This window comes from Tachysurus fulvidraco, chromosome 8 (genome assembly GCF_022655615.1).
Source record: "Tachysurus fulvidraco isolate hzauxx_2018 chromosome 8, HZAU_PFXX_2.0, whole genome shotgun sequence".
In the NCBI taxonomy this organism is placed as follows: Eukaryota; Metazoa; Chordata; class Actinopteri; order Siluriformes; family Bagridae; genus Tachysurus; species Tachysurus fulvidraco.
This window is the reverse complement of record NC_062525.1, coordinates 1,008,880-1,028,024: the sequence shown is the minus strand read 5'-3', so window position 1 is coordinate 1,028,024 and position 19,145 is coordinate 1,008,880. Positions and strand designations below refer to the sequence as shown.

Genomic DNA, 19,145 nt, shown 5'->3' with positions numbered 1-19,145 from the left:
ATCAACCAAATCCTCTGTCGAATGTGTTTGATTCTTTTCCAAGCTGCTTGGTTCAGAATGTGAAAAGAATCTCTTGAGAAGTTTATTTAGGACTTTAGAGAATTATTATGGATTAGCACAGAAGACAGTTTGTTTGAATCCCAGGTCCACCAAGCTACCACTGCTGGTCCCCTGAACAAGGACATTAACCCTCAATTACTCAGATTTATAAATGAGGTACATGTAAGTCACTGGGAATAAAGGAGTCTCCCACATGCCATAAATGTAATGTAAATGTAAAGACAGATGCTATTCAGCTAGACTAACTCTTTAAAGTTCAAACTCTAGATGATTCTTAAGACTTTAGCTCAATAATGCTAAGCAGTCGTCTCACCTGTGATGACTAAACACACAGCAACCCCAAAACTACCACATTAACATTTGAATATAACTGTATTACAAAACAACATGTCAAACCAAGAGCTATTTATATTAAACACACCACAAACACACTTTTCCCAAACACACAAATAAAAAGATTAAATATTATAAAAAGTATTTGGACACACAATAGTGGCTCCATTACTGTGTTTCAGTATTTATTTTGTCCTGTTTATGTAGTTAAACTTCCCTTTAAATGTGACTTTAGCAGTGACATTAACAGTGAGGAGACGTTACCTGTGTAGAAGTGATGAGTCTCCATCTTTAAACATCAGAGGAGGATCCATAGACTGATCACTCTTCATGGAGATACAGCTGTGTGTTGGTGATTCTGATCTCTTTCTCTGGGGTTTACTGTACAACATTATACACAGTCCTTTAGTCATTTATATAAACTCTATTTTACTTACAGTACATTTCCCTTTAAATGTGACTTTAGCAGTGACATTAACAGTGAGGAGACGTTACCTGTGTAGAAGTGATGAGTCTCCAGCTTTAAACACAGGAGGAGAATCCTTAGACTGATCACTCTTCATGGAGATACAGCTGTGTGTTGGTGATTCTGATCTCTTACTCTTGTGTTTACTGTACAACATTGTACACAGTCATTCAGTCATTTATGTACACTTTTAAAAAAGTAAAACATTTGGTTAAATCATTTCATATTTACTAATAATAATTTAGATGTGAACATTTAGAGGTGGGGTCTCCGATTTTTGAGAAATGCTTCAGAAAACTGAGTCGGGCTGAACAACATACAAAAATCAAAACAAACGTGTAGCCAATGAGCAGAAAGGGGCGTGTCTTGTCAATATGGGCTGAGTGTTCAGTGCGCATGTGTGACATTAGCAGAAAGCGGTTTTAACATTGACATGGAGGATAAAAACAAAAAGAGAAGAAAGACTTATGATAAGGACAAGAAGTAGGACGTGTTAATATAGGATCAGCTTTCCAGCGCTGGAGAGAACTGAAGGAGCAGGAAGTTGGCCACATATTCACAGGTTGGAGTTTCCCGAGTCAATAACTCCTGAGCTAAACGCTGTTACTACACAAATAACACCTAAAAAAAAAAACAGCGTTTAGCTCAGGAGTTATTGATTCGGGAAACTCCAACCTGTGAATATGTGGCCAACTTTACTTAAGACGCCTTTGTCCTTTACATGATTATGCTTGTGTGTCATTTTTGCTTGTTTCTTTATCTGCAATCGTATTGTTCTTCCCTTCAGCTATGATAAAGACACATTTCTTTCCAGTAGTTGCCTGAGTTACGTATGTATATGTGGGTGGAGCTATACAGGGATGGGACCCATTTGGGTTAGGGGCGTGTTTGTTTTGGTGATTTTATGTCAACATTGGATTTCGAAAATTGGAGACCCCGCCTTTAATGAAGAACACAAGGATGCTGTAGATTACCAGTTGTTTGATGGTGTAGAAACACACAAAAAAGTATTTGGACAAACGATAGTGGCTCCATTACTGTATTTTAGTATCTATTTTGCCCCCGTTTATGTAGTTAAACTTCCCTTTAAATGTAACTTTAGCAGTGACATTAACAGTGAGGAGACGTTACCTGTGTAGAAGTGATGAGTCTCTATCATTGAACTTCAGAGGAACCTCCATAGACTGATCACTCTTCATGGAGATACAGCTGTGTGTTGGTGATTCTGATCTCTTTCTCTGGAGTTTACTGTACAACATTATACACAGTCCTTTAGTCATTTATATAAACTCTTTATTTTACTTACATTAAACAATACATTTTTACTGTGAATTAGTGACTGTTAGATATAATAGTTATATACTGTAATAGTAAAACATTTGGTTAAATCATTTCATATTTACTGATAATAATTTAGATGTGAATATTTAAAGGCGGGGTCTCTGATTTTTGAGAAATGTTTCAGAAAACTGAATCGGGCCGAACAATAAACAAAAATCAAAACAAATGTGTAGCCAATGAGCAGAAAGGGGTGTGTCTTGTCAATATGTGTGGAGAGAGTGTTCAGTGCGCATGTGTGACGTTAGCAGAAAGAGGTTTTAACATCGACATGGAGGATAAAAACAAAGAAAGAAAGAGAAGAAAGACTTACGATAAGGACAAGAAGTAGGACGTGTTAATATAGGATCAGCTTTCCAGCGCTGGAGAGAACTGAAGGAGCAGGAAGTTGGCCACATATTCACAGGTTGGAGTTTCCCGAGTCAATAACTCCTGAGCTAAACGCTGTTACTACACAAATAACACCTCTTTTCTATCATAGTAATGTAGAGAGGCAGCTACAACCGCGTTTTGTGTAGTAACAGCGTTTAGCTCAGGAGTTATCGACTCGGGAAACTCCGACCTGTGAATATGTGGCCGACTTTACTTAAGACGCCGAGGCGCTTTTTTCCTTCTCGATAGGTGAGTAACGTTGGTTTTGCTTTGTTACACAGAACTAATATATGCCTTTGTCCTTTACATCATTATGCTTGTGTGGCATTTTTGCTTGTTTGTTTATCTACAATCGTATTGTTCTTCCCTTCAGCTATGATAAAGACACGTTTCTTTCTGTTAGTCGCCTGGGTTACGTATGTATATATGGGCGGAGCTATTAATACAGGGGTGGGACCCATTTGAGTTCGGGGCATGTTTGTTTTGGTGATTTTATGTCAACATTGGCTTTCAAAACTCGAAGACCCTGCCTTTAATGACTAGAACACAAGGATGCTGTAGATTACCAGTTGTTTGATGGTGTAGAAACATTATCTGTGTCCAGATCAGGAGTCTCCATCTTTAAATATTAGTAAAGTGTACACACAAACACACAGCTGAATCCTGAAAGGGACATGAAAGAGTTAAATTAATGTCATGTGATCATGGTGGAGGGTCACAGGATTACCTGGGAATAGGAATATTAGTCACCTGTTCACTTAGTGTGGTAGAGCGAGGGGGTGAGTCAGGACGATGTATTCTTTGTTGACCATATACACATATATACAACTTTCAAACATGAAGAAATATCTGTCTGTGCAATTAAAAGGGACTATTAACAGCTGTTTGCCTCACTGACACTTCATATGTGTCGCAAATGCATTGAGTTCCTGCTTCAACCTCTCGGCAGCTTTTAACAATGTAAGATAGCCACTACAAGTCTGATCTCTTCTGATGGAATGGATCACATTCCTAGAATACACACAAACAAATGTGCACAATCAGTTTCACATCTTTATTCTGCTCCTTTAGTGTAAAATATCCTGTTTAAACTAGGGATGTATCGATACCACTTTTTTATCGATACCTATCCGATATCTGTGTTCTTTTCTACCTTTAAAACTAAGACTGTAAACAACTCAGTTAAGATTTATTTGTTTCTAGCAAAGAAATACAAAAATGCCCTTATTGATGGATGAAAAATGAGAACACAAGAAACCTTAAAAAAGTATTAATGCAGTAGTTTTAACAGTTAGTGGTATAACAATCTAAACCATATATACTGCAATTATTGAATTAAATTATTTTCTGAAGAAAAGGCAATATTTTAAAGTGAATCTTAAATTAGAACTCTTGACACAATGCAAAATGTATTAAACAGTAAACCTCACACCCAAATGAGCGACATGTTTAATGCGCTGAGGTAAATAGAAAGGGCGCCTGCTAAACTTGCCTGTCTGTCGCAGGCAGTTGTGCAACATATTTCCTATAAAATGTATTATATTTATTTATTTCATTAATGTAATTTATTATATAAGTGTATTTTACTTATAAGTTCAACCAATAGTCAATCAACCACCACAGGCATGGGCGGGAAGCAAATAAAAAGTGGGTGTGTCCTGTCCCACCCATATGTAATGGTTCCAAAACCCATGGATTTCAGGAAGCAGCAGTGTGGTCAATGCTGTAGGTAAAACATGGAATGGAGTTTAATTTATTAGGGCATTCCTCCATAGATATCTACACTAGATGTCGCCTTGTATATGGCAGTACATTGGAACGAATGCGTCAACTGAGCCGCCATCTTGGTACAGGGGACCCCCTCCTCTTAATGCATCAGCGTCAATTTAAGCAAAGAAATAAAATCACCATAAATCATCATGAATTCCGTTTTCTAGTTGTTGTTTTTTTGGTTCGTTCCAACGATCAGACATGTATTTATCATTAAGTCCAGAGAAAATTTAAGGTTTTGATATTAAGATAATTTACTTTTTCACAATATAATACATAGAGCTAGTAGGTGTAAGTTTATTACTTACATTCTTCCACTTGAGTAAACTTCATATGAACAATCACTACTTACCTTATAGCCTACTGTATGTAACACTGCTACAATGGTGTGTGTGTGTGTGTGTGTGTATAAACACACACATACACACATATATATTACCTTACCTTATAGCCTACTGCATGTAACACTGCTACAATGGTGTGACTATACATGTTCATTTAAACATTTAAATTGTATTGGTTTATTAAATATGATACACAAAGCAATTTGCAGGTGGAAGCAAATCACAAATTTGAAAATAACATAATGTGAAAGTTAGATAGTTGAGGTGCTAAAGACTGTTCAATCTTTTATTTATTCTTTTCCCACAATATTTTTGCCACATTAAATAAGTCACAAATAAAAAAAATAAATAAATAAAAAAATTTGACTTTGAGGCTGAACTTGTGTTACACTTGCCAACCCAACTGGTGACATCCTTCCAGGACTGTCAGCTGAACTAACCATTAAAAAGTTAATTAATAATTAACAAGTTGTCCCTGCAACTTGTCCATGACTGACGTCTGTTTATCACTTGGGAATCTACAAACAGATTCAGATTCTGATTATTTTATTTAATACCATGACAGCAATCAAAAGCTATTTTCATGGCAAAAATTCAATTACAAAAACACAAATATCATAAATACATTAAAAACAAAAATATAAACAGCAAGTCATATTATACATTTTTTATTAACACAAGATAAGTCATTAAATATGTCTTTAAGTGAAGTAACTTGATAAAAGAACATTCTGCTTGTGTTAAGTCCAGGACAATCTAATAAAATATGTTAGACAGATAAGGGAATCTTACAAAACATACATAAAGTTGGGTCTTCACCTTTAAGCAAAAAGCATGGGTCAATTTTTAATGTCGTTATTAAAACCTCTTACGGGTCGGTCAAAGTGACCACTAGGGGATGACCCAGAAACAAGCTTCAATTCAACTTTAAAGCATCAAATCCTCCAAAAACACGAAAAAAAACCTATTTACCTAGTAAAGTTTATACTCTCAATAATTTTTTAAGCCCACACACAAAGCACAATATGATTCACAGCCTTCATACAATTAGAAAAAAATGACAATTACTCCTTCCAATAGCAATGAAATGGGCTGGGACCTATACAGCCGTTTAGCCAATAAGCAGACGATTCCAACGGTATATGACATGCCGTATGTTCTTTGCCTGTGTCTGCGTGAACTGGATGCGCAGAAGAATTCTTGCGTAATCCCTGACCTTTTGTCCCTCTCACAGCTCAGGGTGTCAAGTTACAGGCCTGTTTTCACACCAGAGTGATAGAGAGAGAGTCTAGGCTTATTTATGGCTTGTCAGACTGAGCCTGCAGCCTTTTATTTCAAAGTTATATAGTAAACAAGTACACAAAAACGCTGCACCCGACGACCAGGGCCGTAGAAAAATATTCATATAAAATCCATTTTTGGGTCTTTTGACTTGAAATTTTTTTTGGTGAAAGCCAAGACATGTGGCTATGACCCTCAGTTGTTATTTGGTCCCTAACATGTTCCAGAAAAATAAGATTAATCAGTTTATCAGAAAAACAACCCAGGCAGAAATGAAAACCTGCTTTCAAACCCCTGTAACTTTGTGCCAGTAAGGCCTAGAATCAAACTAGTTTCTGAAACTAGAGAATCTCTTCTTTCAAATGAGACCAGGCTCACCCCTGTGTGTCAAAGGTATGTGGGAGCTGTACCACTTTTTGTTGGGTAGGTAATGTAGGCGAAAAAGCTGCAAAAGGGGGCAATGCTTAAAGGGGTTAAAAGCTTCGGAATCTAAACAGTGTCGGTTTTCCTAACTGTCACAAACTAATGGGTAACTAGCATGGATTAGCTGCGGTCGTTAACCAAGGTCTAAAACAAACCAACAGAACCAGAAATATAATTTCCTAACATTCAATATCATAAAACACATTCTCACTTGTGAAATGTAATCCCTTGCTGTCTGGTTTATTTCGTTTGAACAACCAACGCAGCAAAGAAGTCCGGCATCGTCCATGCATTTAAAGTACAAGACACCCGTGCAAAGATGGTGGCGGTTTTGACGCATTTTTAGGACCCCAAGGCAACATCTAGGTATAGATATCTAGGGCATTCCTCAAGCAGAATGGATTCGACTGGCGGCGCTCTGAAAAGTAATAAAAAAAGACATTATGTGCTGAATAGAGATGGTAAAAGTGTGTGGGTCCAATATTATTGGTCTTAAAAAGTGCGTGGGTCCTGTCTGTACTACATTTAACATTTACTAAAAACAGGCACGTGCAACCTAGCTAGCAGGTGAAAAACTCAAACAAAATCCCCAGCTAACTTTAAATTTGCAAGAACTATAGATTAATACAATAACAGGCTTAAATAAACCCAAAACATAAGTCCACTCCCTCCCCCAACCCTGACCATGTTCTACAGAGGGACCATTGAGAGCATCCTGAGCAGCTGCATCACTGTCTGGTTTGGGAACTGTACGATCCCGGATCGCAAAACCCTGCAGCGGATAGTGAGGACAGCGGAGAAGATCATTGGGGTCTCTCTTCCCTCTATCATGGACACTTACACCACACGCTGCGTCCGCAAAGGCAACAGCATTGTGGATGACCCCACACACCCCTCACACACACTCTTCACCCTCCTGCCGTCTGGAAAAAGGTACCGAAGCATTCGGGCCCTCACGACCAGACTGCGTAACAGTTTCTTCCCACAAGCCATCAGACTTCTCAATAACCGAACTGTACTATACTGAGCACAACATACACACACATCATCTGTATGGACTGCACAGACCCTCACAAAACACACACACTGTTTTGCACACTTTTCTGCTGTTTTTGCACATATTGGACAATATCTCAGTCATCTGCTGTTTTTTGCACAACTCCATATATAATCCAAAGGACCTGCTGCTAAGAACCTGCTGCTGTTCATTCTTTTACTGCACAAAATACTGTTTGAACATTCAGTATTTACACTGGTCGGTCGGCGCTGTTTCTGTTACTGTTTATTGTCTTTTGTGTATTGCATTTTTTGTACTTTTTGTATTGTCTTGTAACTTAATGTCTGCACTGTTTTTTTGTCCTGCACTGTCTTTTGTCCTGCACTGTCTTGCTTGTCTTGTCCTGCACTGTTTGCACCAGGTTGCACAGTTGCACTTTATGTGGCTAAGACTACTTACATGTCCTTAGCCCTGTCTTTGTTTTATGTAGCACCTTGATCCTGGAGAAACGTTGTCTCATTTCACTGTGTACTGCAACAGCTATATATGGTTGAAATGACAATAAAAAGCTTCTTGACTCTTGACTTGACTCTTGACACTTACAGTTCTCACGGACACGCGTTTTATCAACTGGGTAGTCATCCTTTAGAGCAGGATTTAATTTTGCTTAAATACAGGATTTGGAACAACCAGAGCTTGATATTACAAACACATAAGAAATTAAATTTGAAATAAGAGACACATCAGTGGTGTTCATTTCTTATTTAAATAAATAAAATAAAATTATGCCTCTCACTTTATCATTTTACGTTCCTTTTTGAAGTGGATCTTTTTCAAAACTAACAAAAAACAATTTCATTCAATGAAAATTCAACTTTGACTATTAACAGAGAAAGTGCATAAAGAAAACATATATTCAAACTCAGTTTGCTACACTCTGATTTACTCTGCACATTCATCTGCACATTCATCTGCACATTCATCTGCACATTCATCTGCACATTCATCTGCACATTCATCACATGGATTCTTTCCTTTTATCTGGGCACACGATGTCGCAAACTTTGACCATACACTTTGACAAACTCTCCCTCAGTAAAGGGCAGATTTCTATAGTGTAATCTCTGCTGCCACAATAAAGCTTTACAGACTTTACAGCAGCTTCACTTTTTATTTTGCTTTCATGAACATAGTCTGCTGGGACTAAACCAGACTTTTTTCATCTCCTCCACCTTCTGGAGCTTCTGCTTTACGTCCAGGTCCTTATACTTCTCATAATGTTACGTGTCAGAGTGTCTTCTTATGTTCTATTCTTTCGTTACAGACACGTTAGCACCGTTAGCACAAGACAAACAGCTCTGTCCTTTATATTCGTGAACAGATAATCTGCCTCCCTCCTGTCTTGAAAGCTCCTATTGTCCATCTTTCGTTTGCCCATTTTTGGGGAGGGTGGAATTAACGTGCCCGATGTGACTAACATGGTTGTTAACGACTGTCAACAGAGAATGAGGGGCGCTTGCTGTTCCTGACTATGCGTCAATACAGTGGCAATGCATTCTGGGATTTGTAGTATTAGCGGATCATGCGGCTAGCCAGCTGTAATGCACATTTGATATGATCCCCAGGTCACGATCTTGCTATATCCTTGCACAACGATCTGATCTCCCCTTCACCCACAGCTCACACCCTTGGGATAACCATGGACAATCAACTGTCCTTTTCCTCTCATGTCCCTAATGTGACTCGCTCATGTCGGTTTCTTCTCTACAACATTAGAAGGATTCGGCCATTTTCCCCACACAGACTGCTCAGGTACTTGTTCAGTCTCTTGTCATTTCTACACTGGATTACTGTAACACACTGCTGGCAGGTCTACATATGAACACAATCTGTCCTCTGCAAATGATCCAAAATGCAGCCGCACGGCTTGTTTTAAACCTGCCAAAGTTCTCCATACCCCCCCACCCCCCGCTGTGATCCCTCCACTGGCTTCCGGTAGCTGAACACATCTGATTCAAAACACTGATGCTGGCCTACAAAGCCAAAACCAGACCATCTCCATCTTACCCCAAAGCCCTCATCACTCCTCACACTGCACCTCACACCCTCAGATCTACAGCACTGCTCGACTGGTCCCACCATCTCTCAGGGTAAGAGGGAAGTATACTACAAGACTCTTCTCTGTTCTGGCACCGAGGGGGAGGGATGAACTTCCCCTAGAGGTCCGGACAGCTGAGTCACTGGCTATTTTCAAGCGGTGACGGAAGACCTACTTATTCAGGAAGCACTTCAACTAGCACTTCTTTCCTTATCTTTTGCATTAAAAAAAACAAACAAACAAAAAACAACCCTTTGATACTTTTTTCATTGTAACTTTGTAATGTATTCAGTGTTAGAGATTTAAGCACTTATGTACGTCGCTCTGGATAAGGGGTCTGTCACATGCTGTAAATGTAAAAATCTCGCGGGCCAAATATAATTACACCGAGGGCCAAATTTGGCCAGAGTTTGACACCCCTGCTCTAGACAGTGACGGACCACGTCTGTCTCTCATTTCGGGCGTGTGGTGCGCGTGCACGCTCGTGGTATTCTCCGAGATGCACTTGACGGCCTTTTGTGCAGCGGCTTTTTTTTTTTTTTAAGGCGGTAGGGTTTCCCCTGCAATATATCCACATTCCTCTAACACAAAGTCCATCAAATAATATAATAACTTACCTTTAGTCAACAGGCTCTTCGTTTCTGCTGCTGATAAACATGTTTTTACTTGTACAAACGCTTCTTCTTCTTCTGATTTTTATTGGCGGATGGCAAACCTACTTTAGGTGCATTTACCGCCACCTACTGGACTGGAGTGTGGAGCGCATAATGGTTTGGAAGAAAAAATAAAGAAATAAAATAAAATAAAAATGAATAATACAACTGTATGGTAAATTCTATTGATCAGTTTTGTTTGTTTTAAGAAAATAACTAATTCCTGGAATATCCTAAGCTGCTTTGATTCGTTTCCTAATAGAACCCGAAGGGAGAAATCATTTATACCAAACAATCGTAGTGCTTGAATTAATTTATTTCTTGCTCCTGCATATGCATCACACTCTATAAGTACATGCTCTACTGTTTCTGCTTGACCACACTTATCACAATTTCCATTTTCATGTTTACCCATTTTATATAGACCCTGATTTAATGCACAATGTCCCAGACGCATTCTTGACATTCTTTCCTGTTGCCAAACTTTCTTCTTTCTAGCCCTACGTTCTCTTGAACATGATGAAAGTGTCTACCTTTTGTTTTGTACCTTTTTTTCCATCCCACTCCTTCTGCCATTTCTTTCTTGTTTCTTTTGCAATTATCCCTTTTACCTCTGTTTTACTCATTGACACTTTAATGTCAATTTCTGCATGCTTTAAGGCCAGTTTAGCCAGATGGTCTACCTCCTCATTTCCTTCCACACCCATATGTGATGGTATCCACGGGAATTTTACCATAATTCCAAATTGTCTTATTCTAAATAGACTCTGCATCACTTCAATGATCATATCTTGTCTGGCTGTTGATGTTCCATTTAGCAAGCTATTCAAAACTGAAAGGGAATCTGTATAAATGACTGTTTTTGTTGGCTGTACTTCCTCTATCCACTGGAGTGCTAGAAATATTGCTGTTATCTCTGCAGTAAAAACCGATACGTGGTCTGAAATGCGTTTGTATATTTTGACTTTGAATTGGGGAATATATACTGCTGATGCTGTTCTTCCAGATTCAGGATCTTTGGAGCCATCTGTGTATATTTGTAATATGCTGAAATATGACTGTTCGATGTATTGTTGCACTGCTATATTTGTTAACATATTTCTTTCTTTATGTTTGTCTTTGTATAGCTTAGTGTCGACTACTGGCAAAGGGAAAAGCCAAGGAGGAATTGCTGAAGTTGCTACAGAAGGAGCAATATTGATGTAAATAATTCCCATATTCTGTTCTTCCTCATTTGCAGTCCATCCAAAGCTTGATAGTCTTTTATACTCATGTTCCCAGCAATTCTTTAAAACATTTTTAACTGGATGACTATCCAAGTGTCCCTTTACAGTGATCCAATATCTCATCTTTAATTTGAGCCTTCGGATTTCCAGAGGCATTTCACCCATCTCTACTTGTACTGCTGTTATTGGAGATGTTCTTATTGCTCCACAACATATTCGCATAGCTTGTGATTGGATTGCCTCAATCTTTAACAGGTGTGTTTTAGATGCAGAACTATACACCATACTGCCAAAGTCAATAGCTGCTCTTATCAGTGCACAGTAAATCATTTTAAGAGACTGACGACATGCCCCCCATTCAACTCCTGATAAACACCTCATTACATTTATCGCCTTTTTACCTTTGTCTATCATTTTATGAATATGAGCTCTAAAATTCAATTTTGAGTCCATCCACATTCCCAGAAATCTAATTACTGACACCTGCTCCAATTGCTGGTCAGACATTTTAATATTCATTATTGGATTGATATTCCTTTTTGTAAAACAGATCACCTGAGTTTTTGCTACAGAGAAACGGAAGCCCCATTCATTAGCCCAATTTTCTACTTTCTTAACAGCATTCTGCATACACTTTTCCACATGCCCCACATTGCGGCCCCTTTTCCACAGTGCGCCGTCATCTGCATACAGAGATCTTCCTATCCCCGTGTCTATTTGATTAAAAATATCATTAATCATTAGATTAAACAGAACACTGCTAACACTTTTTAGAGGTGTTCCATTCTCTATTTGATATATCTGAGACAATTCAGACCCCACCCTAACTTGTATAGTTCTTTCAAACAGGAAGTTCTTGATCCAATTATACATTCTACCTTGTATTTCCATTTTTTCTAATTTTATTCATATTCCCTCCTTCCACATCATGTCGTAAGCTTTTTCAACATCAAAGAATACTCCTATTAACACTTCTTTGTTAACTTGTGCCTTTCTTATTTCAGCTTCCAAACACAGCACAGAGTCCATAGTGTTTCGCCCTTTCCGAAAACCACTTTGATATGGTGATAAAATGTTATTCTTCTCGATGATATACACCAATCTGCTCATTACCATACGTTCCATTAGTTTGCAAAGGTTTGAAGTTAATGCAATGGGCCTGTAATTATTTGGTTGAGTATGCTCTTTGCCTGGCTTTGCTATTGGTACTATAACACCATGCTTCCAGTCAGCTGGCAACTTCCCTGACTCCCACACCTTATTAAAAAGACTTAAGATTATACTTAATGATGACTCTGATAGATGTTTTACCATTTCATAACAGATATCATCTCTTCCTGGTGAATTTTGTTTAACTCCTGCAAGTGCTTTCTTCAGCTCATATAGAGTAAATTCTGAGTCTAAAGTACATCCAGATGGTCCTTTTTCATTCAGTAGTCGAGGGTACTTATTCAGGATATGTTCCCTATACCTCCTCATTTCATCTGACAGATTTGAACTATTGTGCACTTTAGTAAATGTTTCTGCTAGAACCTCTGCTTTTTCGCTGTCTGATATGACTAGTTTATCTTTATATACTAAAACAGGAATGCTGCTATTTCTTTGTTTTCCTCCCATTTTCATTATCATACTCCAAACTTCATTTATTTCAATATCTTCCCCAATATTGCTGCAAAATTCCCTCCAATAATTTCTCTTAGATGTCCGTATTACTCCTCTCACTATGGCCTGTGTTTTTTTTATACTGAATAAATTCATTATAATTGAATGATTTTCTAACTTTCTTAAACGCTTTATTCCTTTTCCTAAGTGCCTCACTACACTCCTCATTCCACCATGGGACGGCTTTCTTCCTGATACCAGCCTCATCATGTGTCGTTCTTCTCCTTTCTTGGTTTATATGGCGGGTCGCGACCAGAGCGCCATCTACTCCCAGATAGCAATTACATTTGGGCCACATGTGGGTATTATCTGGCACATTTGGCCTAGCTGTGGCGTGGCTATACAGATATGGGCCAAATTGTTTTGCCATAACTTTAAAATCGGCGGGAAATGCTCTCTTGGTTCACAACTCATTTTGAGGTATATGGCCCAGATAACAACGAACACATGAGAACCATATGTGGTTGAGCTATGGCACACAGTGAGAAACACCGACTTGTGGTAAACTTTTGGCTTATACATGGAAAAACACAGGAATCCTGAAATAAAGTGCGGCAGACATCCTCCGTCCCACACCTCAGGTTGCTATGCATCTTCCCTCCTATTGGTGGAGTGAGACTACAGCGGGAATGTGACTGAGTCTCGGGCAGTGGGCGGCATTTCTGCTTTCCTCACGACTGTGTAAGCTACGTTCAGGTAAGTGATTGGCACTTTACAGTCAAATAATTTAAATATGCAGAATTATGTGTCAATATTGCATGTTATTAAGTGTTTAGTTATTAGTTTAATTGAGGAAGGGGTCAAATTAGCTAATATTTTCCTCAGTTTAACAGTACAGTTTAATGTACACTAGGGCACCGCTGGTTTGGCGTTCTAAATTCCGATGTTTTTGGCTATAAATCAACAGTACTTAAGTAAAGTTGGCCGCATATTCGCAGATTGGAGTTTCCCAAGTCAATAACTCCTGAGCTAAACGCTGTTACTACACAAATAACACATCTTTTCTATAGTAGTAATGTAGAGAGGCAGCTACAACCCAATTTTCCTGAAAATCAGCTTTCCTCCGCGGTGGACAAAATACATGTCTCTATGTGCGAACCAAGGGACCGTCTGCAAAGTGCAAAACCCGAAAAGCGAATACTAAAAACAGTCAACTTGGGAGGAATGTCTTTTTGTACATTTTTTATGTTTTTTTATATGAAAATATTTCCCCCGAGTAAGTGTTGTAGTATAACTGTCAGGACATCAGTGATGTGTGAGCTGAATTTGGTGACAGTACAGTGTTCGCTTTTCGGGATTTGCACTTTGCAGACGGTCCCTTGGAATCTCTCTTATGCACTGAAAGTCAAGCATGTCTTTTTTAAAGCAGAATACATCCAGTGTAAATTTTAACCAGTTGGTGGTAAAAACAAAATCTAAATAATTTGTCATAAGAAATTATGGTATTATTATGGCCAATATATTGAAAAATACAATTTGCAATTCCTTTCGAAAATATACTGGAAAAATTTTTGTTTGGTCAATCAGAGGTGGTTAATTATTGCAATTAAAATATTAAAGGAGGAAATTCATGTTAAATGATTTTTCCCCCCATTATCCTCCAGCTCTAACTTCCATATTGTATTGCTGCTAGCATTATTTAAATTCATCTTTATTGCAGAGACCGAGAGGAAGAAACACGAGGCCCAACAAAACACTGCCGACCCTCATTAGGCACATCACAACTCAATTTAAGTTCTCTGTACAAGTTAATCTGATTTTTTGTATTTTTTTCTGTGATTTTTATTACTCTGAGTTGAATACATTCTTAAATGTATTCTTATGTTTACTCTTAAAGCTGTAATTATTTAAACACTTGTTTTGAAGTAAATTGTTTTGAGTACATTTGTTGTTGAGTGTTTCATTTACCTTTAAGTTAATAAGACTTTTACATACTGTCAGCTGCATGTGTGGCACATATGGGCCAATAGATTTTAACAGAACTCAACCATACTAAAATTTCATATAAGGCTCATATTTGGGCCACATTAAATTGTATTATTTGTCTCATGTTTGGTGGAAATATGGCACTCCTTTGGTTCAGTTTTGGCAAAGAAGAGGTGTGCCATATTTGGGCCACATAAAATTACATTTGGCTCATGCTTGGTAAACTTATGGCTCTGCTTTGGTTCAGTTTTGGCAAAGGAGATGTGGGCCATATCTGGGCCGACAAACACAAACTAATCTGGGCCACAGCTCAGCTGTTTATCTGGGCCAAATCTGGGCCAAAGGAAATTTGCCTACTATATGCAACATCAGGGCTTCATGTAACTACAACAAAAAAACCCAACCCTAAAATCCTTTTCAAAATCCATTCTTTTCCCAACTCATAAATCTTTCCTTTAAATATTTCCCTTTCTTAGTGATATATTTTACACATCATTACGACATATTGCACATTTTCTGGAACATTACATGCATCACATTTATCTGCATTATTTTCCCATTAAAAATACGGTTGATTTTAAACTAGAGTGTGTCCGAGTCTTTCCACCGTCTTCACATGTGCATCACAAAATGGCTCCAGTTTTTTCCAGATTTGCATATCACGTGGCTCACAGTCATATACTTAAAATATTATGTTATAATTACTTAGTTTTGATGCAATTTTAATACTATTTTAGTTTATGTTTTTTCATTATATTTAGGCATACACTTAGGTTCACCTTGTAACTTATATATTTCAGTTACAGACACTATATATGCTAAGTAGAGGTTGGAAAGTTAAAATTACTTTGTTATTTGTGTTTAGTTTATTTATTTTTATAAGTAATGGTTGTTTAGCCAATGAATCTTTTTTACAGTGTTGTTTGTCTGTTTTTTTAGTAAAGCGGTAATGTAAAGAGATATTACCCAGCATCAGCGTTGCTATGCAAAATTTTAAGCAATTATGTTCATGAAGGTAAATGTAGTTCCAGCACTTTCCAAAAATAAATCTCGCAAGGTTTTCGACTACATTATATACCTTACAGTGTTTATCGAAATTAGTATAAGTGCACGTGTTCCAGATCATCATGTTTTTGCCACCGTAATTAGGATTTTGTTTTGGGGTAAATAAAAAGCTTCCGCTTCTACACGACGAATCTGCTGATCACTGGCAATCAGAATGTTTGCATACATGAGGTACCTGGATAACGGCTGCATGGCGGTTGTTAAAACTAGCGAAATTAAGGACTTTAACTATGACATGTTTGACCAAACTCAGATTTATTGGGTACGATGGAAGCAAGACTTCAGGGCACAAATACTAATGCTTAAAGGTATGTAACTCGTTCACTGCACAATATAAACAAATGAGTGATATATAGTTTTGTTTCTTATTTTGTTTCTATAATTTTTCAGAGAATAAAGAAGACATAGAGAAGGAGTTGTCTAAAGGCAAACGACTCCAGGTAGCACCTCTTAAAAAACATGGTCATCACCACCACATGCTACATGTTACTCGCTAAAAGAGAGCGGAAGCTAAGAACAAAAATGTGTGTTGTAAAGGTTATATTGTGTAACGTTATTTGGGCACGTGTGTAAATTACAGTGTGATGGCAAATGTCATTGTCTAATAAATATTTTAAACAAACTTCAAACAAAGTTCAAACAAACTTTATATATTATAATGATAGGAATATAATGATAGAATGTTTTTCTTTATTAAAAAGTGAATTACAATTCTCTAGAAAATTGTCTTGGTCTTTATTTAACTAAGAAATGTGATATGTAACAGATTTTGTTGTGGTCTTGCTGGGATTATACTAGCATCCACAAGACAACATATGTTGACCAGCACACCAGCATCCCAGGCTGTTTGGCCTTCACACCAGCAACCAGCACCTAATGCTGGACCAGCATACCACCATCCCAAGCTGGTCCCAGCATGCAAAACATACTTTATGCTGGACTAGCAATGATTTTTTTTTTTTTAGCAGGGCACATACATACACACACACTCACACACTCATACCCACACACACTCATACACACTCTTACACACACACATACACACACACTCCAGACAAGGGGCAGAAGCCAGGTGCAGAGGTAAATGATCCACATACAACAGTTAAAGTCACACTTTTGTCGTTATTCTGATGTATAATGTGAACATTACCTGGAACTCTTAATCATTATCTGCTTGGTTTTATACATTATACATTACCGATGAGACTCCATACTGTGAAATATGGTACACTGACATTGGTTTGTGTTTAATAACAATGATTAGTTTAGTTCTTTACTTGGTTTCTGTGCATTCCGTCATGTGAATTTCAACACTTATGTCACATTTTATGGAATTCTGAAATTCATTCATTCATTTCCTACCACTTATCTGAACTTCTCGGGTCACGGGGAGCCTGTGCCTATCTCAGGCATTATCGGGCATCGAGGCAGGATACACCCTGGACGGAGTGCCAACCCATCACAGGGCACACACACTCTCATTCACACACACACACTCACACACTACGGACAATTTTCCAGAGATGCCAATCAACCTACCATGCATGTCTTTGGACCGGGGGAGGAAACCGGAGTACCCGGAGGAAACCCCCGAGGCACGGGGAGAACATGCAAACTCCACACACACAAGGTGGAGACGGTAATCGAACCCCTAACCCTGGAAGTGTGAGGTGAACGTGCTAACCACTAAGCCACCGTGCCCCCTAATTCTGAAATTAAAAAACAAATAATGTGAAAATAAGCAAAATTGGGTTCTAAAAAACAAATAAACGCATTAAAAAATCAGTTGAAAAACTTGCTTTATTCCTGTGACATGACGAGTTGTGTGTCTGAGCTGCTGCGGCGGTGCAGTGACTGAGGGGAGCAGGAATTAATAATAGAATCAGAATCAGAATCACTGATGTCACGGAGATGCTGCAGATCTTTACTGCAGAAGTCCACTGCTGAAGACATGAAGGATGAAGGATGTGTTCAATCTGACAGGTGTGTGAATTACACCACAGATCAGACATATGTTCATAAGCCCAGTGTGTGTAGATCAAATCTCATGTAATTTCTCTAACACATCTGCATCATGATTAATCTTTACTTTACACAGAAAAATGATCATCACAAAACTCTTCCGAGGCTTCGGCTGTGTGAGGAGAAAGGTGTGTGTGTGAGCGTGACGGTGTGTCTGTACTGTGTGTTGTTCTGGTCACCATCATGTGATGTGGCCTGTTGTGACCGTTTCTCCTTTGGCTTGTGTGTGTGTTCTGAAGCAGAAGCACTGGGGTCTTCCTCTGACCGGACGCTTAGTCAACACTGCTACAGGAAGTGAACATTGTAAAGTCATTGTTAAAAGGAAGAATCTCAGAGACTTTTGACGGTTGCTTGGTTGTTAAAGCAGGTTTCCGTTCTTTATAAACATGACTTGATAATTGTTTGAATAAACTGGTGTTCCTAATAAAGTGGACTGGATTACAGACTCTGATCCTCACAGGCTTGTTTTTATCTTCAGGTGTCAAAGGACGTTTCTATGCAGGGAACATCTTCCAGGCTCGCGGACAGTTAGTGCTGAATGGATGTGAACGGTATGGTGTGTGTGTGTGTGTGTGTGTGTGTGTGTGTGTGTGTGTGTGTGTGTGTGTGTGTGTGTGTGTGTGTGTGTGTGTGTGTGTGTGTGTGTGTGTATTTTCCTAACTTGATGCATTTGTTCTTGTACCAGATGTTTTGTATATCCATCAGTCCAAAACGACATGGTGTGTGTGACCTCAGGGATCCTGCCACACGTCCAGGTTTAAAATCTTCTTGTTTTTAGATCAGATTCAGCTCTGAACCCTGAACATAAACCTCACCACACACACACATACACACACACACACATACACACACACATACACACACAAACACACACACACATACACACACACACACATTACACACCCCATAACACCACTAACACAACCGGCCACTTGATAGTTGACCTTTTTATTGTCATTGTAATAAATGTATATATTGTGATTGATGCTGATGCAAAGAAAGCAAAATAAATAAATAAATAATAAATAAATAAATAAATAAACAAACAAACAAACAAATAAATAAATAAATAAATCTGGTCTCTTTGTACAGAAAAATGAGCATCAGAA

At 38.3% G+C, this 19,145-nt stretch overlaps 2 protein-coding genes across 33 annotated transcripts in view; one reads left to right on the top strand and one right to left on the bottom strand.

The window, feature by feature from the left end:
* LOC113634822 (NACHT, LRR and PYD domains-containing protein 3-like) overlaps positions 1-10,227 on the bottom strand; it is a 37,996-nt gene extending 27,769 nt beyond the window's left edge. For 5 of the 22 annotated variants that reach the window (XM_047817140.1, XM_047817151.1, XM_047817148.1 and 2 more), the window contains exons 1-7: positions 10,100-10,195; positions 6,599-6,805; positions 3,320-3,580; positions 3,136-3,232; positions 1,991-2,107; positions 889-1,005; positions 658-774 (exon numbers count right to left, since the gene is read on the bottom strand). In XM_047817140.1, coding sequence (XP_047673096.1) covers positions 658-774; positions 889-1,005; positions 1,991-2,107; positions 3,136-3,188 — 404 coding nt within the window. In that variant the 5' untranslated portion in view covers positions 3,189-3,232; positions 3,320-3,580; positions 6,599-6,805; positions 10,100-10,195. Of the gene's footprint in view, positions 1-657; positions 775-888; positions 1,006-1,990; positions 2,108-3,135; positions 3,233-3,319; positions 3,581-6,598; positions 6,806-10,099 lie in introns of all 22 variants that reach the window. The other 17 variants (XM_047817146.1, XM_047817153.1, XM_047817162.1 and 14 more) reach the window with 11 other exon arrangements.
* Positions 10,228-17,895: 7,668 nt separating this feature from the next.
* The window catches only part of LOC113634797, a 6,888-nt gene continuing 5,638 nt past the window's right edge, over positions 17,896-19,145 (top strand). Inside the window, exons 1-5 of one of the 11 annotated variants that reach the window (XM_047817165.1) lie at positions 17,902-17,997; positions 18,113-18,164; positions 18,279-18,339; positions 18,515-18,587; positions 18,722-18,791. In XM_047817165.1, coding sequence (XP_047673121.1) covers positions 17,915-17,997; positions 18,113-18,164; positions 18,279-18,339; positions 18,515-18,587; positions 18,722-18,791 — 339 coding nt within the window. In that variant the 5' untranslated portion in view covers positions 17,902-17,914. Of the gene's footprint in view, positions 17,998-18,112; positions 18,165-18,275; positions 18,404-18,514; positions 18,588-18,721; positions 18,792-19,145 lie in introns of all 11 variants that reach the window. The other 10 variants (XM_047817171.1, XM_047817164.1, XM_047817170.1 and 7 more) reach the window with 10 other exon arrangements.